At 36.5% G+C, this 21,426-nt stretch overlaps 1 protein-coding gene across 8 annotated transcripts in view; it reads left to right on the forward strand.

The window, feature by feature from the left end:
• The window catches only part of RALGPS2 (Ral GEF with PH domain and SH3 binding motif 2), a 132,994-nt gene extending 115,699 nt beyond the window's left edge, over positions 1-17,295 (forward strand). For 6 of the 8 annotated variants that reach the window (XM_072419747.1, XM_072419753.1, XM_072419750.1 and 3 more), the window contains 6 exons: positions 514-591; positions 1,487-1,592; positions 4,080-4,172; positions 8,859-8,964; positions 9,443-9,534; positions 11,924-17,295. In XM_072419747.1, the coding sequence (XP_072275848.1) occupies positions 514-591; positions 1,487-1,592; positions 4,080-4,172; positions 8,859-8,964; positions 9,443-9,534; positions 11,924-11,953 (505 nt within the window). In that variant the 3' untranslated portion in view covers positions 11,954-17,295. The remainder of the gene's footprint in view (positions 1-513; positions 592-1,486; positions 1,593-4,079; positions 4,173-8,858; positions 8,965-9,442; positions 9,535-11,923) is intronic. The other 2 variants (XM_072419752.1, XM_072419754.1) reach the window with 1 other exon arrangement.
• Positions 17,296-21,426: the final 4,131 nt, after the last annotated feature.

The following is a 21,426-nucleotide window of genomic DNA, read 5'->3' on the forward strand; positions in this document are numbered from 1 at the left end:
ATGGGAAAAGGTTAGATTAGTGTTTCACAACCAGGTTTCCTCCCGAGGTTGCTAGGGGTTGCTTGAGCAATGAGCAATTTGTTCCTCTCAGGTCATTTTTTTTTTGTTATCTGTAAGAGTGACATTATTCCCACTGTCTAGCAATGTAAAAGACATTCTTCCTACTGCAGGCTTTAGGTAAAAAAAAAAAAAAATAGAAATGATACCTTGAAGGTTCCTTACCTCTCCCCTGCTCCCTTTGCCTTACGTTTTGCCTATTTCATACCAAGCTCAGGTATACAATATTTACATGCGCTATATTTTGTTTTGATTTTTTTTTTTGTGCAAATGTGTATGGTAAAAAAAAAAAAATTAAAAAACTTTGAAAAGATAGGTCAGGTTTTATTATTTTTTGTTTTGTTTTTTTTAATTTTTTGATTGTGAATATTTTACTCTAATGAAGCCTTTGGATGTTCAATATGATAAATGGAAGGATGGGGCATACTGAAATGTCCTTGCTCCCTTCATTTTCAGGAGACCTCACTCTCTGTCTATGCGCAGACTCCGGATCTCCTCCCTTACTAGGAGCTGCGTACATCTGCGCAGTTCCAGGCAAGTTTGTTCCTTTAGCAGCTGTTCACAGTGTCCATTAACAAAGATTCTGATTTGCTGCTTATTGTATTTGGTTCATCAATAACATACACAATAAAACAGTATTCTTGCTTGACTTTAATACTGAGTGAGCTTTTGTTTTTACCCTTATCTACCAAAAACCATGGGATCACCTGACATCATCCCATATGAAAATGGCCCAATTCTAGTAATCATTTATCATTACCTGTAATATACAGCAAATATACCATCCGCTGACACACGGACACAAGCAACATAAATACAAAGTTATCTGACTGCAGAACCTCTGTCCTTTTAAAGGATTAACAAAAGTCTCCACATTATTTTCAAGTTATATTTTTAATGATTTACAAAAACAAAGTTCTGATACAACCATGCTCAATATTTTGTGTTATCTTCAGATTTGTAGTTTGTCACTTCACTTTCATTACTTGCTGGAGGATATAGCAGCAAAAGTCTGGCTATACAGTAATACGGTCATACCACAGCATATTCTTAAGAGAGAAAAAAAAAGCTACCGCTTGTCTTAGAAATTAAAGCAATGAGTTACTATTTAAACTTTTAACATTTGACAAAGACTAAAAGGACAGTTCACTTGTAATTTATATTCAAAGTAGGTAAAAGAATGTAAAAGCCCCTTTACCGGATGTCATGTGACCCCATGGCCTGTTCTCTGAATCTAACATTTGTTTTCTGTGTGCTGTGTATTAAAAGCTGCCTGTGACGCGCATCAAATTCCTCATTCATTTGATGTCTGTCTCAAGCCAATGCTTGTACTAATGTCCTGGCAGCATTGTGCTCCAGGATGTTGGCACCCACTGACGGTTGGTGAAAGGGGTAATCTCTGACATTTAGGTGTATTGTTTCTTTGCAGCTCTGCAGATTCAGCTGAACTTGCAATGCATTTATATCCTGGATCAGTCACCATACAAGGGGTCTTGCGACGGAAGACTTTATTAAAAGAAGGCAAAAAGCCAACGGTAAGTAGCTATGTTATAAAGTAATCACCATTGCAACATTTATCCTGATTCTGCAGTTACGATTGGTGTTTTTCAGCATAGAGATACATGTAAACCATTTACAGGAATGCTTTTAATTCTAGTATTTTTGGGGCCCATAAAAATGACCAATTTTAGGGGCTGAGAATATTTATTGGCTCAACCTAGGATTTAGGGGATATGCTATGTCATTGGTTAAATATTAGGGTTTTGGTTAAAGTGTTCGATTAAAGTGTTTACTTTTTGAGCTAGGTAAAAATAGAGTAGAAAATACATTTTTGGTGGGTAATAGTAAAACCTATGCTAGGGTTTTATTGACCTATCTGTATTGGGAAGCCAAAATAGCACCTGGGTAAATCAGTTTATAACTAGGAAGAGATAGGTGCACTTAGGGCAATACATCAAACAAATGTTACCCAGCACTCTGTTAAAGTGGGTTGGTATATTTTAAACACAAACCACTTCCAATTTATTCATACCAGAGGCGATTCTGTCTTGATTGCAGTGATAAAACATATTGCTGCCCTCTTTTATCTATGGGTTCAAGCAAACGCACCGTATTCATTGATGTTGGCAGAACATTTGCATTTCTCATTCTATAATTGGGCAGCCATAAACTTATACTAATCCTCTTTAACTTTGATCTGTGATCAGCCCTAGAATCCAGTTTAAACCTTCTGTATTCAGTCCCACTGTATGATATCATTTCTCATTCACTGCACCTCAAGTAAGGATTGTAGCCCAAAATTCTGATTTGTGCCAGCCTATATACATATTCCTAATTCTTTTACTGGTGTGTGTTAAATTTTCTATACCTTATACATATTATGCCATGAAATTCTGTAATGCAACGCCACCTAGTGGGATTCTCTTGAATAGCCATAGATAGTGATGATACATTATCAGCAACATTTTTAGGTAGTTAGGCAAATTAATTTGATTCCATTGATCAAAATATCTCTCCTTTAGGCTTAGTCTACAAGGTCGTTTTCCCCAGTGTTTACCCTGAGGCGTTAAAAGCCCATGTTTGAAATTCCCATGCATTCCAATAGGCTAATCTACACCAGGATGTTTCCTTGAGGCACGTTTATGAGCCTTTTCTTAAATGTTGCTTGCAACGTTTAAAAAATTAAAATGCAGTGAAAACGCTTGAAAATGCTCCCATTGAATTTGATGGAGGCTTTTACAAGCGGTTTAAGCGTTTTTTGAAAGCTTCTGTTGAAAACAACGGTTGCTTTTATAAGCGTTTTTAGCAGGACTTTGGAATCTGGAAGCCCCCTTTAATAAGGAGACTCCCAGATCTTCACCACCCCACCCTGGGGAATGAGTACAGGGGTACATAAAACCCCTTACTCATTCCCTGAAAGGGTTAAAATATGTGTAAGAAATAAGATGAGGCTTTAATGTTAAAGTATTAATCACAGGATGATTCCCACGGCTGCATTCATGACATGAGCCCAGTCGTGGGACTCCTCCTGACAGGCACCTTGGGGTTAATTGAGGACAAGGCTCCCCATTCACCTCTAGTGATTTGTTATTGGCTGAGAAAAGGGAAACCGTGATGACAGCTCAAGCGTCATCAGAATTTCTCTTTCCTCAGCCAAACAGGGAGCGGAGCTCGACTATGCTGACATCTCCGCTCTCCTGATTACTCCCGCAGCCCGAGCGGAACTGTAGTATGTGTTCTTGGATACAGAACCCATGTCACAGCTCCGCTAGGGCTGCGGGAGTGATCAGGAGAGCGGATGTAAAATCGCTCATGTAAAATCGCTGCTATTCGCGGTAAAGCACGTCATAGGCGTTTACATTTTTTAGCATTCTAAAGGCAATCTTTAAAAGTCTTGTAAAAGTGCATGAAAACCACTATAAACGTGGTAGGAACGTTTCCATGCATTTTTAAAACTGTGTAGACCCAGCCAAAGTAACTGCTGTCAGACAGCAGTAAAAGTAAACTAAAAGCACGATCCCTTTAAAATTGGATGGCGTTTACATAGGTGATGATATGTGTTAAGATGTCATGATCCAACTTTTCAAAGGTATTTACTCTCTGCTACCAAATGAGAAAAGTTAACAGACTAAACCTGAAAGCCAAGCAAACTAATAGACTTGGCATGAAAGTGCCCTTTGATGTCCTTTATAAGATCCCATAGACATATAATATATTATCTCCGTATTTCTGTGTGAAGGTACAGAATCATGTTTAGCATCCAACAACTCAGAATGATTTACCAACCACTATCCTGAATCAATGTCCAGTTGTTCTTGGACAAACTGCACCACAACAAATGATGTACTTTAACTCAACTTATTCTAGTTTCTGTGTTGTGCTGTTTTTACACACTAACATGCTTTTAGTATTCTTAGGAAACTGTAACTATATATACATATGGATATAAATGCGATAATGTCTTTTTATAAGCTATGAATGTTGTATAAGCTTACATGTCAAGATATCATATTTCCATGCAGGTGGCATCGTGGACCAAATACTGGGCAGTACTGTGCGGTACACAGCTTATATACTATGCAGCAAAATCCATAAAAGCCACAGAAAGGAAGCATGTAAGTAAATGCCTTTTATTAAATTCAGCTCATTTCCAAGTATACTTCTGTGTGCAAAATGGAGAATGTCCCCATATTCATCAGTCAGCTCTCTTGTATGGGTGATGTCTATCAGGAGACATGGATGATCTCTGTAGCAGTGATTTTAAACCACTGTCCCGGGGCATACTAGTGTGCCGTGAGAGATCTTCAGGTGTACTGTGGGAAATTAGCCAGGTCAGAGGTGGATTGCCATGTTTATGCGAGTCGATCGAGGAGCCCTGGCTCAGTTCTGGCCCCGCCCACTCATGTCAGCAAGGGTTGGGTGAGTCATATATTGCACCTTAGCTCGAACTTCTTTTTATGTATATTCCTATAAATTGAAGGCATATACTTGTTTCTTTCCCTGTATCCAGTATCTAGATTTCTAGTGGTTGTAAAAATTCTAACTTTCAGGGGATCTAAATATACACTCTTTTTTGTAGAGTGGCTGCTACATGTCACTTAACAAATATTTGACAAATGCTTTAAAGCTGACTCATTTTTTTTTCTAGTATTTTTACTCAGATTAATATTTGAATATAACATGTTACTGGGTACTGAAGAGACCATGCACCATTCCAGAATATAACTAAATGGAATAGAGATTTACATTCCATTAGCAAACAAGAATGAAGAGTGCAAAAATATACCTACTATATGACACAGTTTGCACAAAATATTTGTATCATGTAACAAATATGTAACATTGAAAATGTTTTAAAATAAAAACAAACAATAACACAACAAAACATGCAAACCACATATGCATGAATTTATACTTCATATAATTCATGAGGATAATTCATGCATATGTGGTTTGCATGTTTCCCCCTGATATTGTTTTTTATAACAAAAGACATTACCCTCCTGGGCGTTACACTGATGTCTAGATTTCTGTACCAAAAGCGCTACACTGTTTTTCATTAAATTTTTTTTTTTAAATTGTAGACCTGTAACTTACAGAAATATGTCAGAACAAGGGTCTAGTAGATATCATGAACATAAAAAAAAAGTTTGAAACACACAATTATGTAAAAAAAAAAAAAAAAATTTACTTTTAATGAAATTAAATAAAAAACACAAAAATCAGCTTAAACAAGAATACATAAATAAATGAAAAATACTGAAAATGCAATAATTCAGTATACTGTATAGTAATATATATACTGTATAGTAGTATAAATGCTGTATTATTTTGTATTGGATTGGATACAGGACTTTGTAATAAATCCAATACAAAATATTTGAATTTCCCGCTACGACCCCCATCGACGGGCGCACGCACAGACATCATCAGGAATCGCCGAGGGACAAGTACGCGAACGCCGGGTGTTCTAATTCTTTCCAAACTTCCTTACTTCCATGCAAAAAGTGTTAAATTTTTTGCATGGAAATTTATTTTAGATTGTAGGCTATAATTCACCGAATTACTCAATAATTACTCAATAATCACCAAATTACAACAAATTACCGCATAACTCACCGAAATATGTCCAAAATTTTATAAATTTAATAATAAAATTTTTTTTTATAAAACATAAAAAAAAAAAAATTTAAAGAAAAATCTTTAAAAAAAAGTGTATAATGTAATGTATATGTACAGTAGCTTATATAATATATATATAATACAATATATATAGATTTCTTTGTATTGACTCAATACAGTTTTTTTTTGTATTGAGCTTAATACAAAGTTATTTGAATTTCCCACCCCGCCTCCCACACCGACGCATGCAGCGATGTCACCTGGAAACACCGGACATCGTCGTCACTGCACTCGCAGGGAGAGGAAGGAAGAGAGAAAACGTATCCGGAGGAGCTGCGGGGACCGGGTAAGTATATTCTTACAGTTGTAATCCGATTGTCATACAATGTATGACAATCGGATTGCAATATAACGTTTGTTTAACCACTTGAGAAAAGTTCGGGTTTAACACTTTTTGCAAGTGTTTTTACCCCGAACCAAGGTCGGGTTTAACAGCCGGGTGGTTAAAGAATTTTCAATGTTACGGATATTGTTGAATTTTACAACTGTTAGTTACTCAGCAACATAGTCATATGTGTATATATACTGCATTTAAAGTCCCTCGCCTTTTCTTTTTCTATTTGTTAATTTTGCGATGTACCAAGTGTATTTTGTTAAATTAAATGTGGGAGTCTCTAGGTTTGTTTCTTTAAAGCCATGTGTTACACTTAGGCACAGCTAGTGGAGTGACTGGGCTAAAAACACATAAAATTATTTGAGCCAGGAGTTTGCACATGTTCATTTGTTTTTAATATTTAAAGTGAACTTTAATTTTCACTGAGTGAGTATAAATAAATTAAGAAACTATATTGTCATTATATATACTGTATTAAGCTACAGAGTGTCCTTTTGTAACATTTATGGTTTGTGGTGTGCCGCAGGATTTTTTCAATGTAAAAAGGTTGGCAAATTACATCAGTTTTTTAATGTAAGTGGTTGTATGTTGGTTGATGTTCAAAGTCTATTCCCCATCTTTTTGGAATGATGGTGTGTTGCATCCCTGTCCCAAACTGTGTAGCTCCAGACCATAGTATGTGCTACAGAGATTACAATGACCATTTCTAATATTAATGCATCTGAGTCAAATTATTTGTGTTTATGTAAAGTCTGCAAATTACAATTACAAGTCCGAAATCGGCCGAGAACCATTGGAAGTGTGTACGTAGCTTTAAACTGAGGCACGGTCCTGGCCAAGCAGTAATCTTTGGCTTCCTCACAATATCGAACCATATTTTTGTTTGTAGGCCAGTAAGACTAAATTTTTGCAGTAGTCTGTTGTTAATAAAAACTTTCAGTGTTTCACAACAAAGAATGAGAAAGAAAATGATTAAAGCAAGTAAACTGTGCAATCAGATGTTTCAAAACATTGCATTCTTGCTGGATTACTGGAAATTGTGTGCAGATTCCTCCACAGCTAGACAGCGAGAGTCTCCAATGTGACTGCTTTTGGTGAAATCTACATTTGTTGTGATTTAGACCCTCATCCCATAATCTTTATTCCTGTTTTTCCATAGTGACTTGGCTTCTGTGGACAATATCTCTGCTTTTGCTGCAGATATCGTAGTTCCAGGAACCCTTATCAAATAATTTCAATCACTCAGTACAGTTAGACATTTTTGACTTCCTTGTGACCATGAACTTTAGTCAGAATAGAAGTCTGATAATCAGAACTGGATGTCTCATTGTGGTCAATACTCTGCAGATTGATTAATTTGAAAAATAAAATAAGATTGTTTCATCATGCTTCAAATCTGCCATGATTTTGTCAGTAAATCTGGGATTGTTTTACTGATAGGTTTATTTACAGAATGAGCGAGTCACTGCTTTACCATCCGGTAAATACAATTATTGTGTAGATACTCATAAATACTTAAATAGTAAATAATTAAACATTTCCCATCCTCTTACATTGCCAACATCCAGTAAGGATGTTATTTTCTCCAAAATGTGTATTCAACACAAAGCTTTACTATGAATTCATGTAAAGAAAGTGTCCTAAAATATGCCTTTCTTCTGTTATGTGTAAGATAACAAAAGGGATCTACAAACAACCCTTCTGGAAAAAACAGAACCAAAGACTTCCTACTATTGTTATTTTTACATGGTACAACTGTAAAAGTATACTGCACTCCAGAAGAGTTTAATATATCACATGGACTGCACTGAACCAGAATGCCTGTTCATGGGCAGTACGATTGGAGCCTCTGGATTTTATTAGATAAGTAAATAGGGCCAGGGTAAAGGTGCGTACACACTTCCAATTTTTATCGTTCCAATCGAACGACGAACGATCGATTGGGCAAAAAATCGTTCGTAAAAAAGTAACCAACGACGCCGACGAACGAGGAAAGTCGCTGGAAACGAACGACCGGACCGACGGATCGGATTGGACGACGATCGTTGACCATCGTTCGTGTGTACGGTCGTTCGTTGATCGTCCATGTTCAGAGCATGCGTGATGAACGAACGTCTGTCACTTTCCTGTCGTGCACATAGTTCCTCTATCGCTCAAACGATCGTATCTATTGTGTGTACAATATCTACGAACGATCGTGTCGTTAATTCTATGTGCAGGATCGGTGCTATACGATCGTTCATATATATCGTGCATGAACGTTCGTCGTTCGTTTTCCAACGATAATAATTGGAAGTGTGTATGTAGCTTAAGGCTTGCCACAGGAATAATGCCACTGTATAAGTACTAGTAGGGAAGGTCACCTTTGAGGAATTTGTAAAGGGCTACTGGGCAATGCAGTTTTTGCATGGCAGGCCTGCATGTAAATGCACCCTTTCCTGTTTGTTTTAAACAGTGGTCCCCAACCATTTGGACATCACAGACCACTAAATTTACAGACTCTGGACCGCGCATTCGCAGGGAGCCGTGTGTCACTCAAAAGGAAGAAACTTCTCCCAGAGTGACGTCATGATGCCAGAACTCGCCAACTCTCCCATTGCGGGCTCAGACATTGGTACAGGGACACAACCCGCCCATCGCCCTTAGAGCAAAGAAGTATAGCACATGCAAGAATAGTGCTTGCATTTAGAAAGAAGGTGTACTGAATAGCTGCAATTCCTAAAATTATAGAGTACCAACATACAAAGGATTGATGATGTTTTTATGTCATTGTTTTCCAATATAGTTCAAGTCCTCATCTACAAAAAATGTATTGGTTGTGGGCTGGATGGTGATGATGGCTGATGACCCTGAACACCCAGATCTCTTTTTGCTCACAGACTCTGAGAAAGGTAGGTCATGTGTATAAAGGTTTTTGGCATTGTGAACTCAGCCATTGTTTACTGCTAATAAGCTCAGGTACTGACATTTATACTTTGTGCTTTCTCCAACCTTGGAAGAACAAGTTCACCTAAGAATGGGGATCTAATATTGAGTTGAATGCTACCTAGTTAGAACATTATTTACTGATTTGCATAGCTAAGAAAACACTTACACAAAACACTCAGTTTTGTACTGGTCACTATATACTATGTCACACATCTAAGCAGTGTTGCTCTCTTTAACATGGAAAGAAAGCTGAATGCTGATAAAGGAGCATGGTGGGATGTAAAGGAGGAAAGGGGGTGGTGCCTACACGGGGAATAGTTTTCTTAGGAAAGAATCTGCAGTATGTGTCATGATATACTGCAAGAAAAGCTAGGTTGTCACCTATGTTATCATGGTATAATTAATATAGATAACCAATCACCTTTTGTTTCCCAACATCAGGAAATTCGTACAAGTTCCAGGCTGGGAATCGTGCTAATGCCATGTTATGGTTTAAACATCTAAGTGCGGCCTGCCAAAGCAACAGGCAGCAGGTATGTTTTTTCTATATTGTGTTAGAAATGTGACATTTAGATTCTGGATGCTTTTGACAATGAGATCTGGTATTTCTCTAGACACCTAAAATCTTTGTGTAGCTACTGCTGTGCTGCTCCAAAAAATCACAGATGAGTCACAATCACTTACTGACACTAAATTTATATCTGCCAGTAAACATGACTGTGAAACAATTTAGACTCGAGATATACATTTTCCTGAGATACTTTATTAAATAAGGCCTAGTCATCATGTGATTACACGGGTCAACAAACATTTTCTTGCCAAACAGATTAAAGACATTTTAGGTTATGTTTGATGCACAGATTCCAAATATGGTATTGGTTTTGCTAGATTGGCTCTAGTTTTTGAAATAACGACCTCAATAATAACCTCATAGAAAATAATGAAACATGAAAATTTCCAAATCTGGGGTCCATCAAAGATTCCTGCTTTTACTTTTTCAGTACTCAATCCAGGGAAGAATCTACAAATGTATTTGAAGCAATCACCTTCCTTGTTTAGAACTTTAATAAATTGTTCATTAATCCCAACTTTGTGTAGTGGAGGGAGATTGATTTTTTCTTTGTCAACCATTGGCTCGTTAATGATGCTCGCTGCACCATTTTTCATGTTTTCCCTTGGAGGCCATGTCACTTTTTTCCTGTGATCCTGCTTTGCTCTACTATCCCACAAGCAGATGAAACATGGGTACTTTGTGTATCCACTTAGCTGCCCAAGTAGGAAGTTCACCATTTTTTAAATCAACACATATGGACCATTGGTATTCATGATAGCAAAGCTTTTGTAAGACCATTTTGATATTTTCATATTCTTCTCTAAGTTTTGTTAAGTGACCAACTGGAATTGATTCATAGCAGTTGCCATTATGCAGTAAAACAGATTTCAATCTTCGAGTGGAACTGTCTATGAAAAGCCGCCAGTCTTCTGCTCGGTATTCTGGTACTCCCATATGGGCTAGTAGTCCAGGGATGTTACAACAGTTCATGAAGTCTCCATCTTCATTGAAATATGGTAGGAGTGTCACTTTTACATTCACAGCACAAAAATAACAATCATTAGGATGATTTTTTGGATCTCGGAATACCATAGGTACACCAAATTTCAAACTTTTCAGTTTTCCATTTTTCCACTTACACACTCTACACAAGTTTTGCATACCATATGGGGAGCCCAATACTTATCTTGGTCCCCCAGTTTATTACAAAAATTTGCAAGATATGCTTGTTTCACAAATTCTGGAATGGGTCCTCTCTGTTTTTGCTGAGACATTTCACCACAAATGTAGCAAAATACATTTGGGTCATTTAAACAACTTCAACAAAGAAAATGTCTGAATAAAAAGAAGGCAAATTAAAGTTTCATGAAAATAATGCTACATTTAATATATAAAATGCGAAAGATCAGTGTAAATAAAGATTGATAATAACATATCGTCTATTCCAATTTCTTTATCACAAGACCTAGAGCCAATTCAATAAAATTGATGTAATTTCTGGATTCAGCAGACCTGAAATACACTAAATGTTTTGAAAAATCCTTGGCAAGTGGAAAAAAAAAAAAACTTTTTTTCTTGAGCTGTGTTATTGCTGTAGAATTATATGCAGCTCCTGTCTGTATCTCGAGATATAATTGCTACCAGTGATTTGGTAAGATTTGAGTATCAGAAGTAAATGAAGAGTAGTAACATGTGATGATACAGATGGTTTCATGTAGCAGCTGCAGTTATAGTTCCCAACAGCACTTTGCTAAGTAGTTGATATTTATGTATTCCAAAAAAGAAAAACCTCTTGCAGTAACATTTGCAGACAATGGTCATAGAAATGACTTTCCTACAAGTCTAAAAACATTTTGATGACTTTATGTTCTTTTTCATTTTAATCCCGTCATGACCAATATTTATTGAAGCCAAGATGCCCATATCTAATATTAGCAGCTTTAGCTAACTAAGTTGCCCACCTGAATACTTGTTTAAAAACATAGAACATGAAGTTTTGGTTAATTTACACCATAAGGTTTTTAATAAAAAAAAAAATTCAGACCATGCGAAGTACTTCTCTCCTTGTTTTCAGAGAACAGAACAGTGTCACTCCAGGCTGAAAATTGTTCTTTGCAAATCATTTCCATGAGAATATTGATATTTGGTGAAGTTGATCTGTAGTCACATGATCAGGAGCTATGATGATTGGTTCCAAAGTTTGGTCTATGAACCCCAGCTGTTAGTGATGGTTTCAGAATTAGTAATTCATACGGCTAAAACATTAACATTCTCAATATACAGTAGGGAACTGTGCTTTATGATAAAATACAGATTGAATGTTTTTAGGGGTTAATGATCAGTAATGATTTTCACAATTTTCTTAACAGGTTCCTGCCAACTTGATGACCTTTGAGTGAAATATCCAGCGTTTTTATTGCAGATCTGTCTCCACTATGTCACCCCCTCAGGGGCTTGTGAATGATGAATCCATATATTTGTAAAGCTCCCTCACCACCTGCGGGCAGCAGCACCTTAAAGCAATGAACAAACCAGATCCAGGTTTTAGCACTGACAGTAAAGAGGACGAGGAACATATTCCACCTCTTTGCAATACATTCTCTAATGACCCTGCGCAGGACAAAACTTGCTCTTGCAGACATGGACAGGAACAGCCATGGACCTCATTTTGAGATTGCCTATGTATATAGATAGACGTAGGCTTTTTTTTTTCTGAATTGTTCACTGAACCACTGCCTTAAAGACAAACTAAACAAAAATGTGAGTGTTGAAATGTAACACCAAATAGTGTGTGCATATTGTGTGTGTGTGCGCGCGAGTCTGGGTTGATTCACTTGAGTGTATTGCACAGTCCTTTGTGACGATGTGTTTTGTTAAGCATTTATTAATTGTCAAACTCACTGTTACGGGGAAAGAAGTGTTGACCTTTTTTGTTTTTGTTTTTTTTTTATATATGTATATACAAAGAATCTGAGTTTTCGTAAGGAAAACCAAAAAGATAAAAAAAAAAAAAATTAGAAGGAACAGTGTTAAGTTAGGGATGAGATGTAGTAGTCTAGGACTAAGATGAAGGGTATGGTGAAGGGAACATCACTTTAAAATATGAGATCAATGTTATGGGCTAATGTGTCGGACAATGGCCACAGAAAAGAAAACACAGGCAATCTTCTTTTACATGTTGGAAGGAAGAACTGCTTGTGTTGCCAATAACAGCCAATAATTTCTTTCATAAACAGGAAACATTAATAGGGAGAAGCTAGTCGTTGGAAGCAATGCATGCAGTTCAGACAAGGTTACTTCTATGGAAAATGGGGATTGCCCCTAGCTGACTGATAACAAAAAATATACTCCAGTCTGGCTGCTAAAAACAGCGGGCTGTTTTCTCTGGTTTTATACCCAAAGTCTATCAGTCTCTCCAGGAGTAGCTGATTGTGCTGTACAAATACCAGCTTGCCATTAGGCAGTCAGGTTATAAGTCAGTATCTATGAAATGTAGTAAATTGGTGGGCTGCCTCCTTGTGTCCTCACACAAAATGATCACCTGTGTTTGTGGCTATTGCATTTTAAGAATCATTTTTATGTGAAAAATCTGCTGTAGCCCAAGCCTGATACCTAGCTGAGTCACACATAAACCAGCAGTATTATCTATTTTTATATTGTTTTATTCCTCTTTGGTTTTAATATGTGGGGGGGTTTACTGTTAAAGAAGAACTCTGCTCAGCTCAAATTGCAACATTTTCCCACCTGCCATTTCAGAAAAAAACTGTTTTGGACATGTCATTGTTCTCTGGTCGTAACATTTTAGGGCCCTCTCCTTCTCTAGCATATCACAGCTGCCAGTGGGTGAGGAGAAACAGTCGACATACATCTGCACTTCCTGCTTCATAATGTAACTGTAGCTGAGGTCTACAGTAGAGTTCTTCTTTAAGAAGCATGGCATGCAGCCTGGTGAATCTTACATTACCCCTTACATTTTTGTTTGCATATTTTCTAAAATTTGTTTACACACTGTGTGTTTGCTTCAGTCTTTTTATTTGGCCTCTTGTTGGTGATCAGTGTTTCTTAACTTTACTAACATGAAGGAATCCTTGGGGGAAAAATAAAAAAAACTTTCAGGCCCCCCTGCTATAATTACTATATCCACAACTCACAGTACATTAGTGTGGAGTGCACTGGGAAGAATGTCTCTTACATTGTTGAGCAGCAGGAAGAATGTCAGGCTACCAGACAGCCATCAAGATCATTGGTGTCAGTGGTAACTGGCCTGAGAGTCACAAATTGCTCAAGGAAGCCCTAGCAACCTTTTGAAGAATCCTAGGGTTCCACAGAACCTTGGTTGAGAAACACTGATCTACAGAGAGGGTAGATCCAAATGTTTACCGTTGGAAGGTATTACGCCTAGGTGATGATTGGTCTCATACCCAAGGTGGTTTCTTGTGCTCTTCCATTATAAAAGTTACAATCATGAGAGAGACCTTTTGACACTAGTGATTTTGCACTAGGCACCCTGACAATGTCTGACAAAATCAGAGCAATTTTAATGGATTTTTCTAACCATTCCCAGTGGCAAGCCGGTATGAATTGGGAGTGTAGCCTACACATGTTTTTTTTTAATAAAAGTGTAAAAATCTATATCATTTGTTTTAAATATAATTGGGTAGCCCTCTTCACACAACACATGAAATATTACTCCAGGTGCCATGCTGCCTAGCATATGCTCAGATCTCTAACCAGTTCAGGTTTTTACTCATGCTTGCATAAGAGTGATGCTCTACAAGGTCTATGCTTTGATCTGCACACATCATTATCAACAATACAACTGCTCATAAATTTAATATTGAGATTTATGTTTTTTACACTGACAACTTTTTTCACCATCTTGGATAGAATTGAATTGGAAACCCCATATTTCTTGCTATCTAACAACAAGTAAGCAAACATCATTCCAACTTTACAGTTCCTTTCAGTTGTCCTTTGAACCAGTGTCCCTACTGGAAGAGACCTTAGATTTTCTCACACATTTCATCCCATCCACAGACAAAGAAAGTGAATCTACCTAATTACCAGCACAGACAACAGGGTTTCTACTCCTTCCCCATTCTATCCAAAACTGAAAAAGTTTACTTTATACTTTGCCTTGTGTAATGCATGTTTTAGTGAAAATTTCAAAAAATTACAAACCATTGCAGGTGGTATCCATAATACAAGGTATTGATTTCCATTGGTCATTTTTCTGCCAGCTGCTATAAAAAAAAAAAAAAAAAAAAAAGCATTTGTGAGCCAAGACTAACATTTTTTTTACTCCGTTTTTATACTTTAGGAAGACTAGGGGACAAAGCTTTTTTTTCTGGCTACTTGTATATATGACATATATATTACACAGGCACACAGTCATTAATTATTTTTTTCTTGTTGTATCATAGATTGTACCTTTGAAATGTGCAGAAATAGATCTGTTTACATATCATGTACAGTCACCAGTCCAATAATTTATATTATATACATTGTTTTATTAGAGAGGGAATAACTTGTATGGTATAACACAGGCTTGTGGCTTTACATTTTGTGTCTGCCATTCTGATGTATTGTGGGTATCAGTTTACAAAGTGAACACATTGCTTTTGATTGTATATGTGTATATAGATGTAGATATTTTGCCAGGAGAAAATGTGACTGAAGCAAACACAGCACATTTTATTTTACTTTTCCTTACTTTTGTTTTTTCCAGCAATTTCTAGCCTTTTTATAAGCTATAAAAGCTCATGTAATCTACTGGTATCTACAGCTAAAGTTTTGTTCAGGATAATCCAAGCACCAGCAAGTGGGGCTGATTTACAGAAACTGAAAAAAAGACATCTGGAGCAGATAAACAATCAGTTCCTTTTTTTTTTTAGGTCAAAGCGAAAATAAATGTTTTTTTACATGGGCTACCGCACTACCTTTGTTCAACATTTTATAAATCAGCTCCATTGTTCTAAAAATCACACTGAACTCATCATGCCTTAGTATGTGATTGTCATTACTCTGCCGTACGTGTTGTTTTTTCCAACCGAAAATGGAAGTTTCAATTCATCAGAATTTTTATTGCACAGATTGGCAGATTTTTTATTTCATGCACATTTTGTCATCTATTTGTGCAGTATTATCCCTAAGTTTTTGCACTCTAGAACTACAGTTAGCTTCTTACTGGTTACATTTGTTAGTTTATATGTGGCCACCAGCACAGCCTGCAAAAAAATGCCATTCCAATTGGAGATGCCAATTATTCATAGAAGAAACCAATGCATTAGCAAGAAAAGCTTAGTGGGTAAAATATAATGTGATAACCTGCTAAATTCACAAATATTTACAGTGTATCCTGCTAGTTTAAAAACTTTCTAATACCATCCTAGGGTTGAGAGATGGTACTTACAATTTCCTTTACCTAGTTCAAACCAAATAAAGCAAAACTCCAGATATAATTTGTTAGTTTTGGATGGAATGGGGAAGAGTTTAATATTTGTCAGTATTTTTTTTATCTGGGAATTTTTTACTCTTTTATTTAGCCCTCTTCCAGCATTTGGTGTCACAGGGGACAGATTGGCCTATGAAGTTTTAAAAATACTTCCACACTCCACAAAAAAAAAAATTTTTGTCCCCAATAGGAGATTACAATGAAATTGAGAGAAGCTCCAACCTTTTCATGGAGTTGGCTATAATATATATATTTCATAGCTGGTAGTCCTAAAAAAGAATATGGCCACATGTGTAATGCATGATTTATTTATTTTTTTTGCTAGTGCTTTTATTTCAACATAAATTTCAAGAACAAGCTGTGCCCCTAATGACTTATGTTTATCTTTAAGGCCATATTTTGTACAATGAAGGCAGCAGATTGGAGCTATAGCAGTGTAGGGCTGTGAGTGTGACTTTAGAAAAGTAATAATGGGGACTTTCTACTTGGAAAGAAACCTAATGGGAGCAAGCAGTGACTATGCCACAGGGCAATGAGCTTGCTCCATCTGCTTGGTGAGAGGAAACCTGGTTTAACACCAGTGCCTTAACCAGTTTACTGTACAGGGTGAATTTTCTTTACTATTCATTAAACATAAATATTTTGTTCACAAAGGAAAGTCCACTGAAAGCCGGAATATTAGTTGGCAGGTTTAATAACACAGTGGCGTTGGTTTTTCAGACTCCAGCAGTGCAAGTTCTACATCAATGTCCCTGCTTCCACCCACCTTTTGAAGTTGGTGTTGGCAGTTTATAAACTACAGAGAATACAGCAATGTGGGTAAGACATACTTGGCTTTATAGAAGCTGTAGCAGAGAACTGATTTACCTACAGGAGTTGCAGAGAAAAATCATGGGATGTTTTTTTCATCCCAAAAGAGTGAAAATGGCTGTTTAAGAAACACTGTAAGCAGATTACAATGGTGTAAGTATTGCTGGTAACATTAGACATATTTTTGGCAGGTAAAGGAAAAGCTGGAAATGTACAAAAAGCACACCGATGTCTAAATAAATATCCATTGTTTTATATCATTTGAACCTTTATGAGAAGAAGTGTTAGTGTCCCCTGGCAGCTGTTTGATGTGGGGATCTTGCATTATGACCTCTTGTAGTGATGTGCCAGTCCCCAGGTTCACATTTTTTTCAATATATTTGTGTGTGAGCACTTTTAAGAATGTGTATGTGTTAAAATATGCTGTCTTGGGGTTATTTCCTACTAAAAATGAAAATAAAAAAAAATTATATAACAGTTTTAGTTTCTTTTTTTCTACTCTTTCCTATTTTCTTTTTGGAAATTTGTAAACTGTGGGTGGATTTTCTCTCAAGTACCCCAGTATCTGCACAGTGATATGATCTGTGCTTGTTGCCATTTACCTGCAATAGGGTAAGTACAGGTAGTCCTCGGGTTACATACGAGATAGGGACTGTAGGTTTGTTCCTAAGTTGATTTTGTATGTAAGTCGGAACAGGTACATTATTTTAATGAATGCAATTGGAACAGATGTTTGTCTCAACATAATATTAGGCATCAGTTACTGTATAAAATCCTCACTGTGAGCTATTCACAAACAAAGCAAAAAAAAAAAAAAACTTTATGGAGACTTCTGGAGCAAGCCGTGCTTTGATATGGAGTTGATCTTGGTTTGTCTTGGTCATTAAAAGTGTAAAGAGTTTGCAGACCAGCAAAATACTGCAAGTCATTTGAACACCCCCACACATTTTCAGCTTTAAATTCCAGACCCAAGTTCATATAGCAGCTATTGGCCATTATTTCAGCAACAATTTGCACAAAAATAAAGCTTATCATGTTTTAGGCAGGTGAATCGATAGTTTTATGGTATTCCAAAAATTAAAAGAAAAATCATTTCTATAGTGTGACCTACAATTATTTAAAATGTGCTACTATAGTTCAAAAGGATGCATTTGCCTCATATATCACAAATAGTTTCTTGTACACATTATGGCTCAGTTATATCTATCTCAATAAAAGAAGAAGACAATGAGCATCATAAGAAAATACAATATAACTGCAATTAAATATACCACCATATTACTATAACACATTCCCAATATTCAGTTTTGCAAACATGCACATAAACGATGTCAATATAAAGAATTCAGAGGCCTTTTTTTCACATTTGCAGTTATCTATCTACAGCTAGACGCAACTATAAACTATGACACTGGACATGTGGGTCTAGAACGTAATAATTATTATTATTATTATTAAACAGGATTTATATAGCGCCAACATATTACGCAGCGCTGTACATTAAATAGGGATGATTGAAGCAGCAATGGTCATGTACATGCACACAAATGATTACTGGGTTTTAAGGGTTGTTCCAGTCCTGTTTTAGTGATCCAACCACTCAAAAGTATACCCATACGAAGGACAAATGTGGTCTTTCATGTAATAGGTGCCAAACAGTGCAGCCAACAGCATAATAATGCATCAAACACAAATACCTTCCCAGCACTACCATCTAGTTATCTGGTGATATACTGTATGTATACGTTTACAAATAAATGGAAATGAGCTATAAAGGGTGACTGCTTGCTTTCTTATTTTTTTAATCTGGCATTTTATAATGAGCACTTTAAGTATAATTGTGCCTTTACAGCTCTTTCCAATTTCCAAAGCTTTCTAATAAATAGGAGTTGCCATCTTCTTGTCAGGGAGTATACAAAGAGGTGTAGCCACACAAAAGCATACAAACAAATATGGGTTAGAGTATGAGGTTTTCGATTGCCCTCTGCCATATATCATGGATACATTAATATATATTATTATTATTATTATTATTATTATTAAACAGGATTTATATAGCGCCAACATATTACGCAGCGCTGTACATTAAATATATATGCATTGTATTGCCGATTTACTATAGACCTTTTTAAATTATAAACTTATAAAAGATTTAAATAAAATTTACACATAGCTAAAAGGTAACCTGTACTGAGAAAACGCAGACTGTCACTGTCAATCCAAAGCCATATTATCCAAATCACTAATCCACAAAAAATATACAATTCCAACATTCTTTGGTGCTTGCTTATTCCAAGTCACTGACTGATAATATTCTGAGGATAAGTCTAGACAGCCATGCAATTAGCATTTATGGAGGAATATTAGCAACAGTAGCCGATGTATTTACCTTGGTGTTGAGTCAGATGAGCCGTGCTCCTTCAGCTTTGCTCCTGTATTCAAATAGACAGAAGGTCCAGCATGCCCTGCAAAATAAGTGTCATGGATTTCAGTTAAAATAAATGCTTGTAATTTTAATATTATTTACACAGATTATGGAAACATTTTTTGAAACACTTTTAGGCTGAAAAACAACATAAAAATAAAACTGAACACAAAGGTTTGTAGGTACATTCATGATGTGTTACAGTTATGCACCATAAATGTACTGTGTTAGGGTAGCCTTTTCTACTGTTTCCATAACTGCTATGCATACATACATCTCTGCACCCGGGAAGTAGCTCAGTAGTGTGCCATTAGTGTCTTTATTACGTGTACATCTGTGGTGTTTAATAATCTTCTTTCCCTTCCATGAAAAATTTACAAGGTTTCTTTGTATCTCCAATGCTGTTAGTACTATGTAAGGTCTATTGTGCAGTACCACTGAAAATTATGTTGCTATATTAGTTATTCCTAATTATAATAATTTTGAATGGGCTAAGTATTGCACCTTAACCCCTTTGTCTGTACTTTTATGGACTATCAGATACCAAGTGCCTACAAGTGAATCTAGAAATTTGCACAAAAATAAAGCTAATCATGTTTTGGGCAGGTGAATTGATAGTTTTATGGTATTACAAAAATTAAAAGAAAAATCATTTCTATAGTGTGACCTACAATTATTTAAAATGTGCTACTAGTTCAAAAGGAGGCATTTGCCTCATATATCACAGAAAAAGGTACACAGCTTTGAGCAGTTGCTCTATTGCACTCCTTTATTGCATGAGCATGAAAGTTGGGACTCCTGAACATCAATTGGGCCCTAAGCTTCAGCCTGGCTTGCCTTGGGCTGATCTGCTGCAGTTTGGTACATTTGACATTGAAATAACTACTGCAGAGCCAAACAAATGTCAAAACAAGAGGTCTTGGTAAATGTACATTTTGTGGAAGGCGGTAGGGCTTAGTCAGGGTAGACGCTTGGGATGTCTATGCAATGTTGATTGGCTCATGTAATCTGTATATGTAGGTATTGCATACACTTTGTGACACTTCATCAATGAATGTTTGGTGTAAATCACATTCACTGCTTTATAAGACCCCTTTGTGCGTTATCAAGCTGCCCTCTAAATAAAAAGGTAATTATAACAAATTATAGAAAATGATAAAATACTTGTACACTGCATTTTTTTTATTTTAGGAGAGCATTTGTTTTTCTTTTACTGTTTCCAAAGTATTTTTCAAAAAGGTATTTACAATTCTAAAGGTAAATCGGATATATTTACTAACGAACATAAACCATTTCCACAACCATTTTTACAATGGTTTCCTATTACAGGGTCATAAAAAGCATCTCTCCTAACTCCTCTTCTTTCAGTTCCCATCACTCTTCTGCTGAGTTGTGTTATTCTGCATGCCGAGATTCAAACAACATTGAGCATTTCCATGTGTAATCCCGCAAATTGCTCTCTGCAGGCTGCTCATATGTCGCTTCTTCCTGGACAAACAAGAGAATACTTTACAGCCCAACTGGAACAACTGTTTGGGCAATCTGTTTTTACAAGTTGTTGAGCTACTGATCTGTTACAAAGAAGGCCTCGATTTTCCACTTCCGATCCCTGCTGATCCATCAGAAACTTTTGTCCAACCTATAAATCTTTCTGTTCTGAAACAGCAGCTGCGCTTCTGTGTTTTTAGTGCTGGCCATGAAAATGCAGTGAGGGACCAGTTACCTCACAGAGACATGCTCCAGCTACTTGTGCCCGCTGACAGCATGTAAAATAATGAGTTGAAGGCAAGGCAAATGTTTTCCTGGGTAATTTATTAAAAACTGAAAAAAAAAAACATTTCTGTAAATATAGTGACTAAATTGTATTCTACAGCCCATCAATCAGGTAAACTAAGAAAGGAACTTAGGTCAGGGTAGTGAAAAGTTTAGGCAATGCTTTCCCACGCACGCTTGTAGCTCACCACTGACATTTATCGATTTGTATGCATGGACAGCATAGATGAACATCTACATAAATTTCATCTATACACAATTACACGGACACGTTTTGCTTAAAAAATGTATTCATGGTTTCACCTGCTGTACTCTGTTTTATGTCATAAAGAAGCTGTTTGAGTCTGTGCCATCTTCCATGCATGCACATTGGCCCAGTTTTTTAGGTAACTTTGCTAATTATTTACTCT

The sequence above is a fragment of the Pyxicephalus adspersus genome, chromosome 8 (assembly GCF_032062135.1).
Source record: "Pyxicephalus adspersus chromosome 8, UCB_Pads_2.0, whole genome shotgun sequence".
Taxonomy (NCBI): domain Eukaryota; kingdom Metazoa; phylum Chordata; class Amphibia; order Anura; family Pyxicephalidae; genus Pyxicephalus; species Pyxicephalus adspersus.